The 15,659-nt window shown below is 48.5% G+C and overlaps 1 protein-coding gene across 2 annotated transcripts; it reads right to left on the reverse strand.

The window, feature by feature from the left end:
• Positions 1-4,172: 4,172 nt before the first annotated feature.
• On the reverse strand, positions 4,173-15,653 carry HBEGF (heparin-binding EGF-like growth factor). Of its 2 annotated transcripts, XM_005881053.2 has the most exons (6): positions 15,487-15,653; positions 15,108-15,281; positions 11,912-12,089; positions 6,835-6,990; positions 5,957-6,047; positions 4,173-5,600 (listed from the first exon to the last, which is right to left on the reverse strand). In XM_005881053.2, the coding sequence occupies exons 1-5, from the start codon at positions 15,530-15,532 to the stop codon at positions 5,975-5,977; spliced, it is 627 nt and encodes a 208-aa protein (XP_005881115.1). In that variant the 5' UTR covers positions 15,533-15,653; the 3' UTR covers positions 4,173-5,600; positions 5,957-5,974. The 2 variants fall into 2 exon arrangements, with proteins under 2 accessions (XP_005881115.1, XP_014384510.1); XM_014529024.1 differs by lacking the exon at positions 5,957-6,047.
• Positions 15,654-15,659: the final 6 nt, after the last annotated feature.

A 15,659-nucleotide genomic window follows, 5' to 3' on the forward strand; every position in this document is an offset into this window, starting at 1 on the left:
TTCTCTGTAGAGCAGTCATATTTTTTAAATAAATATATTTTTATTTATTTCAGAGAGGAAGGTGGAGGGAGAGAAAGATAGAAACATCAGTGATGTATGCCCCATATTGGGGATCAAGCCTACAACCCAGGCATGTGCCCTGACCGAGAATCAAACTGTGAACTCCTGATTCATAGGTCAACCCTCAACCATTGAGCCACAGCAGCCAGACCATATTTTTATTTTTAAGACATACATCAAATCATATCACTCCCTTCCTCAAAACACTCCATTGGCTTCCAAACTGTGATCTATAAGGCCTCACATGATCCCGTCTTCCTTCCCTCTTCAACCTCCAAAGGCTATGCTGCAGCTCAGGGGTCCCTTTCTGTCCCTCATGCATATTAAGCTTGTTTTTATCTCAGGCCTTCACATGCCTGATCCCCTCTTATCCCAGTTCAGATGTTACCTCCTCAGAGTGGCCTTCCTTGAGCTGCCTATATAAATTAATTCCCCACTGACTCTTCAGCACATCACTCTTTTGTGTGTGTTACTTATTTCTGAAATTATCCTATTTCTTTATTTACACATGTATTGTTGGTCCATGTGTCAGTCGTGTCCCTATTCTCCAACAAGAATAGTACATGGCACATTATAATTGCCCAGTCCATTTCTTTGAATGAATAAATGAATGCCCTGGCCCCAAAATTACTTCTTTTCTTACCCTACCCTCACTTAATCAAAATGCCCCCTCCTTCAGAGCATGAATCTCATTTGGAAGGTGACAGGGAGGCCTCCACAAATATTTGCTGAATGAATGAAGCTAAAATGAATGACACCAACAAAGAATGCCAGCCTCTGAACGCCTGGCTATTCCCAGGAGCATTAGCATTCTCAAACAGGAAGCTTGAATTTCAGGCATTGTTGATGAAAAGAAGAATGTCAGGCCAGCCAGAGTTGAAAAGTGATATATTTGGACATAGTTGCTGTTCCATGGCTTCTTAAACCCAAAAATATTTATTAAGACCCATTTGGGCTTCTTTGAAATTAAAGAAGTTGAGATTAAAATGTAAAATAGTGATTGAAAAGCAGTGTTTGTTTCTAAGGAAAGAATTGTGGATGGGGAATCAGAGGGCCAGGTTTTAATCCTGGCTGTTCACCAATTAGCTCCTTGGATGGGTTCCTGAAGATAGCCAACATTTACTGAGCCTCTAGCATGGGTCTGGCCCTGAGCGAGGCACTTGACTCACACATATCGTTTTTGCAACTTTTCCAGGTGGATATTCTTATCATCTGTATTTTATAGATGGGGAGACAGGTTCAGAGAGGTCAGGTATCATGCAGGAGGGCACCCCCTAGTAAACACTGGAGCCTAGACTCAGACCCAAGTTTTTGTCAGCCTGCACTCCCGTTCCTTCCCCTGCTCCCTGATATAGCACCTCGGGCCTTCTGTGAATCTATTAACTGGGGGCAGGAGAAGGAACTCCTGGGCTCTAAGGAGCTGTTCCCTAAGATCCCTTTCATAAGATGTCTTTACTATACCATTTCTGGATACGGAAAGAAGAGAAAATAGTCTGGCACTGAGAACTAACTCATTTGGGAATGTAGCTTAGTGGTTAGCATGAAGGCTTGGGAGGCAGGCTTCCTGAGTGCACATCTTGCCTTTACCACTCACTTTTGGCATCTACAACATGAGTAGAATCAGAGCACCTACCTCCTTGGTTGTGATGAGACGTAGCTGAGAAGATGCCTGCAAAGTGTGCGGTCCAGTGGGCCGTGCTTACTGAGCTGGCCAATTTTGAGAAGTGGCTGCAGGTTCAGAGGCTCTCAGAGTCAGTATATCAGCCAAGTAGATGCCCAGGGGAGCTCTGACAACGCCAAGGAGAACTCCATCAACAGCAGGGGCAGGAGGAGAGAGTAGCTGAAAGGCAGGAAGCCCAGAGCCCACAGGAAACATTAGCTGGAGAAACAAAGTATGCTCAGAAAAGCCCAGCCCTGCGTGAAGGCTGGAAGCTTAAAGTTTGGAAGCAAGCAGGAAAGGGAGCCCCCTGAAGAATTCAAAGTAACTCACTGTTATTTTTGACATCTGTACTATTTTCTCTGATTACCAAAGTAATACATTGGTACTTTACAGAGATTTATATAATGCAAATAGCACAAGAATCCCCTATCCAAATTTTTAAAACTGTTTGCTCATGTTTAAAACAGATACAGAAATGCACAAATATACTCAATGAATTTTCTCAAAGAGAGCAAAATTCACCCGGTTGGCCTGCACCCAGACTGCGGGACATGATGTTGTCAGAACACCAGAAGTTGCCCTAGCTGCCCCCTCCAGGCATTACCAATCCCAATAGGAATCCCTTTCCTAATTTCTTTCCCTTTACTAGATTAGTTTTGCCTGTTGTTAAATTTTAAATAAATGGAATGGCACAGATGTACCCTTTTGTGTCTGGCTTCTTTCACTCAGCCATTATGCTTGTGAGATTTATCCATATTGTTCTTTAGTATTTCATTATATAGATCTATCACAATTTATTTATTCATTTCATCATCAAATACTGACGAGTATTTGGGAAGTTTCCATTTATTGTAAGTAACACTAAGTCACTCTTACATATCTTTTAGTGAACATATGCACTCATTTCTCTTATGTATATGGCTAGGAGTGGAAGCGCTGGATTATAGCATGCGTATATGTTCAGCCTTGGTAGTTACAACTGCCGAAAGTCTTACAAGAATATTCAAAGTACATACAAGATCTCTGTGTGGGCTCCTAGGAAAACTTCAGAGTGTCACAGATTTCCAAGAGAAGAGGATGAGGAGGGGGCAGTCCAGTGGCACTTGTCCAATGGCTCCCAATAGGTCTCTTTGTTTTCAATCCACCCAGGACACCATGGCCACATGACCTGCCATTCCCATCCACACTCCCAAACAAAGGCCCTACTTTTAACCCCGCCACACTTCCAGGGAGGCATTGGATCACATACCTGTTCACTGGCTGGCCTTGGAGTGGATTTTAGTCATTTCTTATATTCATCCATTGTAACAAATATTGAGTGCCTACAACTCAATTGCGTTGTTTTAGAATCTGGGATTGAAGAAATGTACACCTACCCTCATGGAGCTAGCATCCTAGTAGGAAGAGAAAGAATAAACAAATAATATATTAATGGTGATAAGGTCTATAGAGAAAAATGAAACAATATAAGGAGAATAAGAAGAGTGGGGTGGGGAAGGAATGTGTTAATGTATATGTGAGTGGTCAGGGAAGACCTGTAAGGCAGACAAGATCTGGATTATGTTTTAAATGATCACTCTGGCTATTATATTGGAAATGGGATATATGGGACCAAAGTGAAATAAAGGAGAGAGGAAGCCATTGCAAGAGTCCAGACAAGAGATAATGGTGAATTGAACTAGGGTGATGGCAGTGGCAGTGATGAGAAGTGGCTTCATTCGGCATACATTCTAAAGGTAGGAATTGTAAGACTTGCTGATGGATTGGCTGTGGAGCAGGAGAGGGGAATCAAAGGTGCTTACCTTCCACCAAGAGCAATGCCTGCTTGCATATACAGCCAAGGATCGGGCCCTGGGTCCAGGGTCTGTTGATTGAATGGGCAAATGTCTTTCCTGGTTACAGCCAGCAAACTTCCTATGTGAAAGATCTATTGTCTTTCATGTCAGAGGTAGTGTAATGTAAGTTATTTAGACAAATAATTGGATTCAGACTATCCATCCCAGCTGTCACTTAAAATTGTGTATCCTTATGCCCTAACCGGTTTGGCTCAGTAGATAAAGCGTTGGCCTGCGGACTGAAGGGTCCCAGGTTCGATTCTGGTCAAGGGCATGTACCTTAGTTGTGGGCACATCCCCAGTAGGGGGTATGCAGGAGGCAGCTGATCGATGTTTCTCTCTCATTGATGTTTCTAACTCTCTATCCTTCTCCCTTCCTCTCTATAAAAAATCAATAAAAAATATATTTTTTAAAAAATTGTGTATCCTTAGGCAAGTTACATAACCTCTCTGAACCCCCTTTTGCAAAAATGGGACAATAGTACCTCCATCACAGGGTTGTTGGGGATAGTAAAATAGTATACATAAACAGGCCTAGTGTAGATCTAATATTGAATCAGGACTTAGAAAATACCTACGTCAAACTAATTCCCAGTTAAAACAAGCAGACAGAAGACTATGGAATAAGGGTTATCTTTATTTGAATTGCAAAGTACAAATATGAACCAGTTTTGGAAATATAGTTGTAACAGTTCAGAAATGGCACCAGAAACTTCCAGAAGGGACCATGAAAGCATACGTTCGTAGTTTTGGTGAGGTGGGTGGGTTCACACAAAAGCCATCCTCACCTCCAATCTTCTCTGTAGCAATTGATAGGTTATCAATTACCAGGAACAGTCAGCTCCAATGTTTCCTGTTCCTCCTCAGCCTTTTTTCCCGCTAATACCTCTTTCGATTATCACCTGCTGCACTGACCCCTTCTTGGAGTAGCACCAGAAGAATGGCAGGAGTAAGAGAAATGTCTTGACACAAGGGAGAGTGAGATCCCACTCTGTGGGCCTGAGGCTATAGAGGGTAGGGGGTTAGGAAAGCTGCAAGCATGGAAGCCCAACCTCTTCTGAGATTTGGCAGGGAGAGAACACGGGGAAACACCGATATCTGTTACACTTTGACATCAGCACCTTGGGCTTTCAAAACACAAACGGTAGACAAAATCGCCTAGGCAAGACTGCAGTCCAACTCATAGAGTGGATCTGACAAAGTTAACTCCTACATCCTGACCATACAGACCGCCCCCTGTGGCACTCTGATCGTGGAAGATCTGTGGAAATGTGGACAGACAATGGATGACAGATGGGTCATAGAGCCACCTCAGATTTGTGGCAGAAGATAGTGATGCTGAGCCAAGTGGTAGGGGAATGCGGGGTAGAAGGCCAGGAAATTGCCAACGTTAACAGTCTAGGCACTTGAAATATTATTGTTAGATTGTTAAAAACTAAATAAATTAACATACATAGAATAAAATAAATATATAATTTAAGAGGCATTTTACAAACAAACAAAAAAAAAAATAGTTGTTATTTTTCCATTTGGGTAGAAGTCCCAAAATTCAGAGTTCTCAGGCTTGTGGTATTTCACAGTTAGCTCATCAAATCCAGCGCTGTAGGGTCCAAATGGCAGATCCCTTGGTGACTACTTGAGTCCGTGGCTTTTCAATCTTTGTTACTTTCTCCCAGTCCACAAATCTTTCCTTCTTCCTCTCCTTTTTTTTTTTTTTCAGTCAAAGATCCTGGAGCATATGGAATTAACTGGCATCTTAATCCAGAAGACAAGTGTTTAAACAAACTTTATAGGGTTAAGTGGGGTTTGGTGGAGGGGAATCAGAAGAGCATGAAGGTCCCTCACTTTTGCTTCCTCCTGACCCAGATCCCATTGGACATACTCTGTTTGGCACTTGAAGGCTCTGATAAAGCAATACTGGGAGGCCCAATCTAGACGGCAACTGGGGATGAGGGAGTCTTCATGGCTGGTTGTGAAGCCCTTCCCCTCTGCAGAGTCTGTGATCAGTTTGTGTCTTCTCAGAGGTAGCAGTCCCCAGCTGATTCCTAAAGAACAAGAGGAAGAACTTTAAAGCTGGATCCAGTCTTAAGGGGCCTTAAGAGTCTCCTAGATCCAGTCTTAATAAGTGGAAAGATCCTCTGGGAAAGGGTGGAGAGGGTGGGAGGAGAGGGGATGAGGGCTGGAAATGCTGTCCTCTCAGGCATCTCTCTTGGGTCTCTCTCTAGCAACTTTCACCCTTAGTGGAGATGAACTACTGACAGCCTTTTTGACAACCACTCTGCAATGGGACACTAACTCTACAGTAGCCTGCCCTCCCAGGTCAAGAGAAGAATTCAATATGCCTTGAAACAGATCCAGGAAAGGTGGTGATGGTGCCATGGGGCAAAGAACGGACCATTACCTTGAGCACAGGTCTCTCTCAGTGGGAAGTAGTCATGCCCAACTTCACTTTCTCTTCATTTTCCACATCATAACCTCCTCTCCTATGGTACCTGAGGAAGGTTAAGTTTTGTGAGCAAGCTCTGCCGCTACAACAGGACGCAGGTCCCAGAAAGAGTCCTTCTGAAGGATGCTGTCATGGTGGTTCCACCCACTACTTGGAAAAGCCCAGAGGGATGGCAGCCCTACAGACCTCTGATCAAAGGTCCAACTGTGCCAAGGAACCCAAACTGACACTAACAGCAGCAGGCTACAACTTGCTAAGAAATTTACTCCTCACTTATATAATCCTCACAGCACCCTGTGAGGTAGGTGGACAGAGATTACAATCACTCAAAGACTACAAGCCTCAGAAAGGTATGTAACTTGGTCCAGGTCTCACAACAAATGAGTTATGCTGCTTGAAAATGAGCACAGAGTGCTTGGTAGGTCTCCCCCAACCGAGAACATAACCTGGATTGGAAGCATGGCCTAGGGCCAAATGCCTCAGTCTTGCAGGATATACCAATAGCACTACCCATGTCAAACCACACACTAGAACAAAGCCAGGAGAAAGTTCTGTGTGGAGAGGTGGTTCCATGGGTGGGTTACCAGGTCTGCTGTGAGCAGCAGGACCTGCTATGGCCTGGTGAGTTTTGCCCTTGGCTGTAGACACGGGACACGTGTCAAACCAGAGGAGTCAGGTCCTTGGAGAACCTGTCCTTGAAATGCAATCAGAATCCTAGCCCAGAATTTGGGGAGGTTAGAGGGCTTAATTGGTCACCAGGCAGAAGACCCGGGAGGAAGACAAGGAATGGCAGTGATTTGCAGAAACAGCCTGCAGGGGCCCCCAACACTCACCTAAACATGAGAAGCCCCACAATGACGAGCAGACAGACAGACGACAGCACCACGGCCACCACAGCCAGGATGGTTGTGTGGTCATAAGTAGACAAGCGATTTTCCACCGGGAGACTCAGCCCATGGCACCTCTCTCCGTGGTAACCCAGGTGGCAACTGGTTCAAGACAGAACAAAGCAAAGATGAGGTTATTAGTTTGGCCTTTCACTTTTGTCAACGGCCCACCTACATGAGCCAAACCCCACTCCTCACACCCTCATGGTCCCTAACCATCATCCCTGCCCTCTATCCTTCTCCAGTACGGGCTCTTTACAGGCCCCTCTGAGGGCTCCATCGCCTTCCTCCCCCGCTTCACACCCCCCTTCACCAATCCCTCTGATTCCCTGGCCTGAGATTCCTGCTCCAGGCAGGGAAAAAAGGAGGGGGGACTTCAAGCTCTCAGCTAGATGTGTTCCACGTGTGGATGATTTATTGCACGTGTAGAAGATGGTCTGTTTAAGCCGGTCCAGAGGACTTAATCATAAGAGCTGGTGGGTTGAACTGAGGAGATTCAGTATCGCTCCCCCTAGTGAGGCCCCTCGACACTCTGACCCAGAAATAAACCCGGCCTTCCCCATCAATGCCTCCCGAGTTCAGTCCCTCTCAGCCACTACCCAGCCTATTAATAGGTCCCATGCCTTTGCCAGGAGTCACTTTTCTCAAGTTCCCTTCAATTAACTCCCAGCTCTCCCTGGGTGCAGAGTCCAACTTGAGAGCTCAACTTCAGCCTTTGGCCTCTGAACACTGGGCCATGGGGCCTCCTTCGTCACAGGACAAAGCAAACAAACCAAGGTAATATCGTGCCCAGCTGTCCTGCCAGAGCGTGGAAGAATGTCAAAAACAAACCCCTGGCTCTTCTCACTCTAGAAATAAATCAGATGGCAACTGCTTCTTCTAACACAAAGCATTTCCTGGAAGCTCTTAGGAAGACTCGGAAGCGCTTACAATTGAACAAGCACGTTTCCGTCCCTTCCTTATCCTGAGCACCGGGAGACCCTTTGATGTAGGTAGGAATGCCATGGCACGCAGCAGGGCAGAGCTGCTTCCCTAGGGGCAGGCAGCAGGGCAGAGGTGTGGACTAGATGGTCTGACTCCGAGCTCAGCGTGCTGCCAAAAGTTAAACAACTAGCGTGCAGGAGAGCTAAGACTAGAAACCAGCCCTGGCAGATTCCAAATTCACAAACAGTGCACATGACCCCAGGAAAATACATGTGATGGGTTGATGGGTTCCTAGGGCTGTTGGGCCCTGCTCTCTGACTGTTACTGTTACTATTACTGTTGCTGTTATTGTTATTATTAACTTAAATAATAAATAAGCCAGGTGCTCTGCTAATTTCTTTACAAGGATCATTTCGTTTAACCTTAAAAACATCTCTATGAAGTAGGAATTACTCTCCCCATTTTAAAGATGACGCGACTGAGGCTTCACTTCTTAGCTAAGGTTACGCAGCTAGAGAGTGGTAGAGGCAGGATTCAATCCAGCAGTTTGGATGACTTCAGATACTTGCTCTCCCAGAGGGAGGAAAGCTGAAGTTGAGCCTGTTTTTCACTTGCAGCCTATCATTCAAACCCCACAGGTAGTTACTCAGATGATAGAAATAAAGCCTGGCCTCAGGGTCCTGCAATCCAGTTACATAATCCCTCCACCCCCACCCTGAGTCAAAAGGATAATAATGTAAACATCCTAATATTACCGACCTCCCGCTCCCTTTGCAGCAGACTCCTGGCTTCCCCAGGGAAGGAGGGAGGATGAGTGCATTCCAAACACCCCAGGGTGGGGGCAAGATCGTGTGTCTTCTCCAGAGCCAGAGAGTGAGTGCTCCATCAAACTGGGACATGACCCTCCTACCCCTGTCTGTGACCCATTTCAGAGCTTGTGTTACAACAGAAGCAAGAACCCTCTAGGGTCCAGAGACATCTTCCAAACTGGGTTTCTCCACCTCTACTCCAGGCGGTGGAGGGGGCACCATTGGTGCAGGGGGCTCAGAATACCTGAGTTCCAGCCTGCTGCTACTTCTACCCAGGCAATCTTGGGCAGTTACGTGTACCTTTCAAAGCATTGGTTTTCTCATGTAAAACACAGGAATAATGCCCAGCTGGCATGGCTCAGTGGTTGAGCGTCGACCTATGAACCAGGAGGTCATGGTTCGATTCCTAGTCAGGGCACATGCCTGGGTTGTGGGCTCAATCCCCAGTGTGGGGCGTGCAAGAGGCAGCAGATCAATAATTCTCTCTCATCATTGATGTTTCTATCTCTCTCTCCCTCTCCCTTCCTCTCTGAAATCAATAAAAATATTTTTTAATATATTTATTGATTTTTTACAGAGAGGAAGGGAGAGGGATAGAGAGTTAGAAACATCGATGAGAGAGAAGCATCGATCAGCTGCCTCCTGCACACGCCCTACTGGGGATGAGCATGCAACCAAGGTATATGTCCTTGACCGGAATCGAACTTGGGACCCTTCAGTCCCCAGGCCAACGCTCTATCCAGTGAGCCAAACCAGCTAGGGCAATAAAAATATTTTTTTAAAAAATACAAGAATAATAAATGCCTACTTCACTGAAGTATTGTGAAGATCAAGAGAAGGGGTTTGCCATTCCTTCTCAGCACCTGGCAGTGAGGCAAGTAGAGCCCTCAAGCCTGTCCCCATGCCAGCTCTGAGTCCTCAACCCAACTGCTCCCAGGTTTCCTCCAGCCACAGGAAACTTTGCAGCCAATATCTGGGTCAGCAGCCAGTCAGGAGCCCCAGGAAACTGCTCTTTGAGGGTAACATTTGGCTGGTGACACAAAAGAGTTTTCCTGTGGATGATGGCCGGGGAGGGCTGGCTTAGGAAGCCAACTAGCCTCAAGCTCACCACAGCAGCCTGGACACACCCTGTGGCGGTTCCTGTCTGGAGGCAAGGAGGAGCCACAAAGGGCCCCAGATGTAGGTGCCCAGATGTCACATTCCCCCAAACCAAGAGCTCTGCGTCTTCTTGGTGCCTTCTGCCCTGTATACCAAGGGCTGGAGGCAGGAGACAGCCAACCAGACACAGAATCCAGCCCCCTGAAAATATGCCTAGGAAGCAGACACAAAGTCTTCAAATCAGATTGCCATTCTCTTCGCCTAGTAAAAGTCTTAAAGACCTCTAGGCTAACAACTGCCCTCTTTAAAATCCGGCTCAAACTCTGTAAGGATAGACAGGGAAGAAGGATGCCAGCCAACACCCAGGGCAGCCCGGGGACATAAAAAGCATGTTGGACTGGAAGTCAGGCACCTGAGTCCCTGTCCTGTTTCCATCCACTTATTTAGCTGTTGATCTCAGGCAAATCACTTCCTACTTCCTGGCTCCAGTTTCTTCATCTTTCAAGTAGAGATAGTAAGCAATGCCTACCCAGCAGAGAGTGTTTGAGAATCCCAAGACAGGACTATATCTTCCCACCCCCTAGAACAGCTGGCATCACGTACATGCTCAACTGGCATCATGTAGGCGTTCAACATACACCTGTTGGGCTCAACTCACGTTAAATATAAACTTCAGGGCAAAGGAGAGAAGCATCATCATGGTTATCATCACCATCCCTAGGGCCACCTTGGCTCTGGGCACCCTTTAGGTTCTCTGGCTTTAGGCGGCTGGCTGAGGCCAGCTTTCCAGGAGAGCAATCTTACAAGGGTTCTCAGTTGAGCAGTGGAAGTCCATCCACCAACGCCCTGGTCCCATTCGGCCCAGACAGATTCCTGGCCTCAATCCCTCTTGACTACCCTCAGAGTCACTGCCTCCACCCTGTGTTAATGATGCCATTTTAAAAATTTAAGACAAACATTTCCTGCCCTGTCCCAAGGCCTTGGGAAGTGTAATGTGGAGACTGTCTATGTCATTCTTAAGCAACCCCCTCCAATACCAAGCTCCTGACAAGGATGTGACAGGAGAGGACACACAAGTGACTGTGGACAAGGTGGGGAGTAGTCAGTCTGTCTGCCACTTGCCAAGTACAGGGCAGCATGGCCATGTGAGATCAGACGGGACGAGGAAGTTTTAAAAAGCCAAGGGATCTTCACCATCACAGAAAAGATGCCAGGCAGCAAGTCTTCTTGACAGGTTGGGGGGTGGTGTGCACCCAACAGTCTCCTGGCCCCGTCCAGAGTCTCCCCGGTCACAGAGCCTGCCTCCCCATAGGGCCTCACGCCCAGCAGGAGAGAGTGGATGTTTACAGCCTGACGCGGGTGTTGGCCTCAGGCACACTGGCGACATTATGCCTGCCAGAGAGCATGGCAGTGCCGTCATCCCTGAGGGGTTGCCAAGACAGCCGTTTTCTGGGCATGGCCTGACAGATCAGCTGGGGAACCCATGGCCCCTCCACCCACAACCCTGCCTAGGGGAGGGTGGTGCTGCCTGACTGGGGGCTGATGCCTACTGGATTGGGCTCCACTTCCTGTTAATCTTGCACAAAGGAAGTGTTCTCCCACCCCATGACCAAAGGCCAATACCCACCATGTGCCCTACCTCCTGGCCCTTGCTGGGGGAAGGGGGAGAAAAAGGGAGGAGAGGTTTCTCCTCACTCCCATGAGGATCACTCTCTGTGCAGTCCCACCATGCCTTAGACTCAACCCACATTCATGTGCATACATGTTCAAGGGCACACATGCCTGCACAGCATGTATCCAAATGTACCGCATACCTGCCTGCAGGGCCTAGGAAAGGAGGCCACAGGAGCACTGCTCCACCCAGAAATACTCCATCTGGAGTAGGCACGAGGCAGGGAATGAAGGACCTGTCTTCAGGTGTCGGCTCTCCTAGCCACATGCTTATTTCTGAGCAAGCAGGAAATGACCCCAAGGATGAAAGAACGTCACAGACCCACACCACAGGAAATTGCATCCTATGCGGGGGATGCCCCTTCCTCTAACTAAAAATATTTCCCTTCCTCCCAACTTCCGCCCCAAGGTTGAGAAGAAACTGGGTGGAATTATGAATTCAAGGAACAGTGACAACTAGGAACAGCCACGTGGCTGACAAAGAGTGGGCTGAGAGTCGGCCTGGGGGCAGGAGCACTTACATGCAGGATGGAGCCCGGAGCTCCTTCACATATTTGCATTCTCCATGGATGCAGAAGTCCTTGTATTTCTTAAGACACGGGTCTCTCTTCTTTCCCAACCCCTTGCCTTTCTTCTTTCTTTTCCCACGCTCTTCCTTGCTGGGTGTGGCCAGAGCTTGTGGCTTGGAGGAGAAAGGAGCTGCAGGAGAAAAGTACTCTGTTAAGTCTTTGACCTCCCCCCACCAACCCCTACAGAGAAAGAATCAGAATAGCACAGCATCTGGAAGGGAATGTACTCTTTGATCCCACCTGAAGTCAGAAGCCTGGGAGGCCCATTGGCTCAGTACCTCCCGAGGGCTGAAGAAAAGAGTGGGCAGAAAAACCAGAAAGTGGTGGAAGAAGTAGAGCCTAGTGGGGTCCCAAGGAAGGCATTTCACAACTTCAGTTTAAGAACTTCATTCCAGGAAGAATGCTAGCTTCTGTGGAGTAACTGCAACTGATGGGGCAATTCTACCAACCTCACCCCCATCCCACTGTCCATCCCCATCTCCTATTGCCCCATGCCAACCTGGTTCTACATTGGCCTTAAATCAACCTCATTTCCTGATGCTGCACTCAGTGCCCACTTGCAGGAAGACCATGTCAGAGATAAAACTGCTTCTGGAGAAGGTTCTTGGAGGGTTTTGGGGTTTTTTTTGGGGGGGGGTCCTAAAATAAGAACAGTGCCCATGTCCAGGTGGACTCCTCTGGGGTACCCATTAGCACCAGGGTACCATGAGCTTAGCAAGTAAGCCATCCCTGTTCAGGGCCTTGCTGTTTTTACTTCAAGCAAAATATTTGTCCTGCTCTGTGCCCTTTGCAGCTCACCACTTCTCTCATAGGTCCATTTACATTTATCCCAAATGTCCTGGCTCTCTAGGATAGGGAGTATAGTGTGTAGAAGGGATAGAAAGATAAAAAGTAAGGGACTATCCAGAAGGAACTGAAACAACGATGACTCCCCCCATTCTTTCACACTTCAAAAGGGAAAAACCACCTCACACAGACATCCAGCTGGGACTGACCATAGGCTACGCCCATCAGCCCAGGGGTCTGACACCAGTCCCCCCTCATCCCTGCCCCCAGCTGGAAAAAAGGTGCCCACTGTCCATGGCTGTAGCTAAGTATTTGGCAGACAGGTGAGCATCAAACATTAGGCTGGAGATCTAGGATACTCAAGCTGGAAATGACTTCAAAGAATATTATGGCTTTCCACACTGGCTGGTGTGGCTCAGTTGGTTGAGCGTCATCCTATGCACTGAAGGGTAGGCAGTTCAATTCCCCATCAGAGCACGTGCCCAGGTTGCAGGTTCAATCCCGGTCAGATGGTGTACAGGGGGCAATCGATCAATGTTTTTCTCTCACATCAATTCATTCTCTCTCTTCTCTCTCTCTCTCTCTCTCCCCCTTCCTATCTCTCTAAAAATCAATAAAAACACTTTAAAGGGGAAAAAAAAAGAATATCATGGCTTTCCATTTCAAGTGAAAAACTTGAGGTTCCCAAAGGCAGTGACTTGCCCAAGATCATACAAAGTCATACCGGGTTTGAATTAGAAGCATAATCTCTGGACTCCGTATCCAGGGCTCCTTCCCAATACACCAAGTTGCCTCACACACTCCTGTCCCCTCCCCCAGACAAGTCTAGAGCACCTGGGATGCTGAGCCAGGAATGAGACAATGAAGGGGCTCTAAAGTCAGCAGGCCTGTGCTCTAATTTCAGCCATGTGAACTCAGGTAAATCACTAATCACTCTGAATCTTGGGATTCTTGATAAAAAGTGAACAGTAAGAGTTCCCATCTCAGAGGGTTGCTATAAGGATTAATTAACCCACAATGACATGTTGAGTGCCTAGAACACAGTAAGCACTTAATAAAAGATGCCCAGACAACCCAGTGACCAGAGCTGTGGTGAAATTGAGGCAGATAGCCCAAGCCAATCAGAGAGGCGAGGGAAAGAGTGACGGGGTGACAACCTGTCTCCTGCCAGGCAGAGAGAGCAATGAGTCAGGTCTGCAGAGGTATGAGGAGCAGGCATGTGGGTGGAGGGTGAGTCACAGCCCAGCTCACCCAGCCTAGGAGGTGAGGGCCAGGAGCATTCAGGGGTGACCAGAAAGGTCCACTGTGAGAGGATGAAGAGTGGGAGCCCAGGTTCAGCTTTGCAGCAGACCCTTGATTTATACAAAGCAGATACAGCACCTAAGGGAAACGCTGGATAAGGAGGGAGAAGGGTGGCTCAGGGCGAGGCTAGAACAGGTGGGTATCTTTCCAACCAAATATAGTCATTCCGGTCCTCCAGGGCTCAGTCCCTGCTCCACCCTCAAGAATTGCTGCAGGTGGCTGGGTCCGGGATGCGGGCAATGTCAGAGGCTCTGGACTCTGCCCCATCTGCACCAATACTCAGCCATAGCCACATCTGCTGATTGGAGGATCCCACTGGGCCCTTCCTCCCTTGGAGTTCCTCTCAGGGACTCAAGGTGGCCAGGAAGTCTCCAGGTTTGGGGGAGGATTTGTAGGCACCCAGCATTTCCATACAGCTCCCTAGGGACCCAGTGCTCCTCACTCATAGCCTCCCCAGGAGGTGCTGGCTTCACCTGGGGAGACCAACAGTTTCTCATTCCCCGCTGTTTCCCCAACCTGGAGACAGGTGGATGGAGGAGCCTCACACTGCATACCTACTATGTGCCTACCACCTCCACATCACAGTTTCTCATTCCCCACTGTTTCCCCAACCTGGAGACAGGTGGATGGATACACTGCATACCTACTATGTGCCTACCACCTCCACATCTGTTATTTTCTACAGTAATAGTCATTTGATGTGGAAATTAGGACTTATGCCCATTTTTACATAGAAACTCTAGGGAAAGCATCTCAATCATTTCTTGTTCCTACCACCGGGCATACCTCAGAGGAATGTACAGACCCCAGACACCTTGCCTGTTTCAATGTGCTCCAAGGTACCCAGAAGAACAGCAACTTGGAATATAGGAACCAAGAGCAAGAAAGAGCGGGGTCCATATTCCAGGATCCATCAGTAAGCTTGCCAGGCCGAGCAGCTTTTCCTTGAAGTCTTCCATAAATACCCCAAACCCACAGGTGCCCAAACAACAAGAATCCTGGGTCTGCTTATTCTTCACCTGCCCACCAGGGTCTGAGGATGGGCAGCTCCCACACCCACCTCTGAAAAGATCCAGGTCGGCCTCTTCTAAGTCCAGGACTTCCCGGCCTCTGTCGCCTCCGGGGGGCAGCAGCTGGTCCGTAGAGTCAGTGGGAGATCCCAGGTTGCTGGTTCCACCCGCCAGCCCTCTCCGAAGCCGCTCCAGGCTCTCTCCGGTCACCAACGCCGAGAGCACTGCGAGGGAAGGGGCGAGGCCGCATCAGACCCTCCGCCCAGACCCCGGGTCGCCACAAGATGCCAGCGCCCGCCTGCCAGCGTGCACGGGCCCCACCAAGTGGCCCACGCCGGGGGCGCTGCAGCGACCTTCCCCCGGTACCCCCAGCAGAGCGTCCCCATCCCCCCGCCCCCAGACCTCCGGGGGCGTCGGCAGCCCTCTTACCTGCAGCTAGAAAGAGCTTCAGCACCACCGATGGCAGCAGCTTCATGTTCCCGGACCCAGCGGAGGCTACGAGGCAACAGTCACTTTGGAGGCAGCGGCCCCGGGGCGCTGGCACAGGAACTGGGGCGGGAGGAGCGCAGGAGATTCCGTGGGGCACGGTCGCCGCCGGCCTT

This window comes from Myotis brandtii, unplaced genomic scaffold (assembly GCF_000412655.1).
Source record: "Myotis brandtii unplaced genomic scaffold, ASM41265v1 scaffold668, whole genome shotgun sequence".
Classification (NCBI taxonomy): domain Eukaryota; kingdom Metazoa; phylum Chordata; class Mammalia; order Chiroptera; family Vespertilionidae; genus Myotis; species Myotis brandtii.

Bases quoted from the DNA above. Each gene is read 5' to 3' on its own strand.
- HBEGF (XM_014529024.1), bottom strand. From the start codon at position 15,532: ATGAAGCTGCTGCCATCGGTGGTGCTGAAGCTCTTTCTAGCTGCAG. The intron at 12,090-15,107 runs GTGGGTGTGGGA...TTTCTCCTGCAG, and splicing joins CGACCTGGATCTTTTCAGAG to CTCCTTTCTCCTCCAAGCCA. The intron at 5,601-6,834 runs GTGAGTGTTGGG...CTTGTTCTTTAG, and splicing joins GTGGGGCTTCTCATGTTTAG to GAATCAGCTGGGGACTGCTA.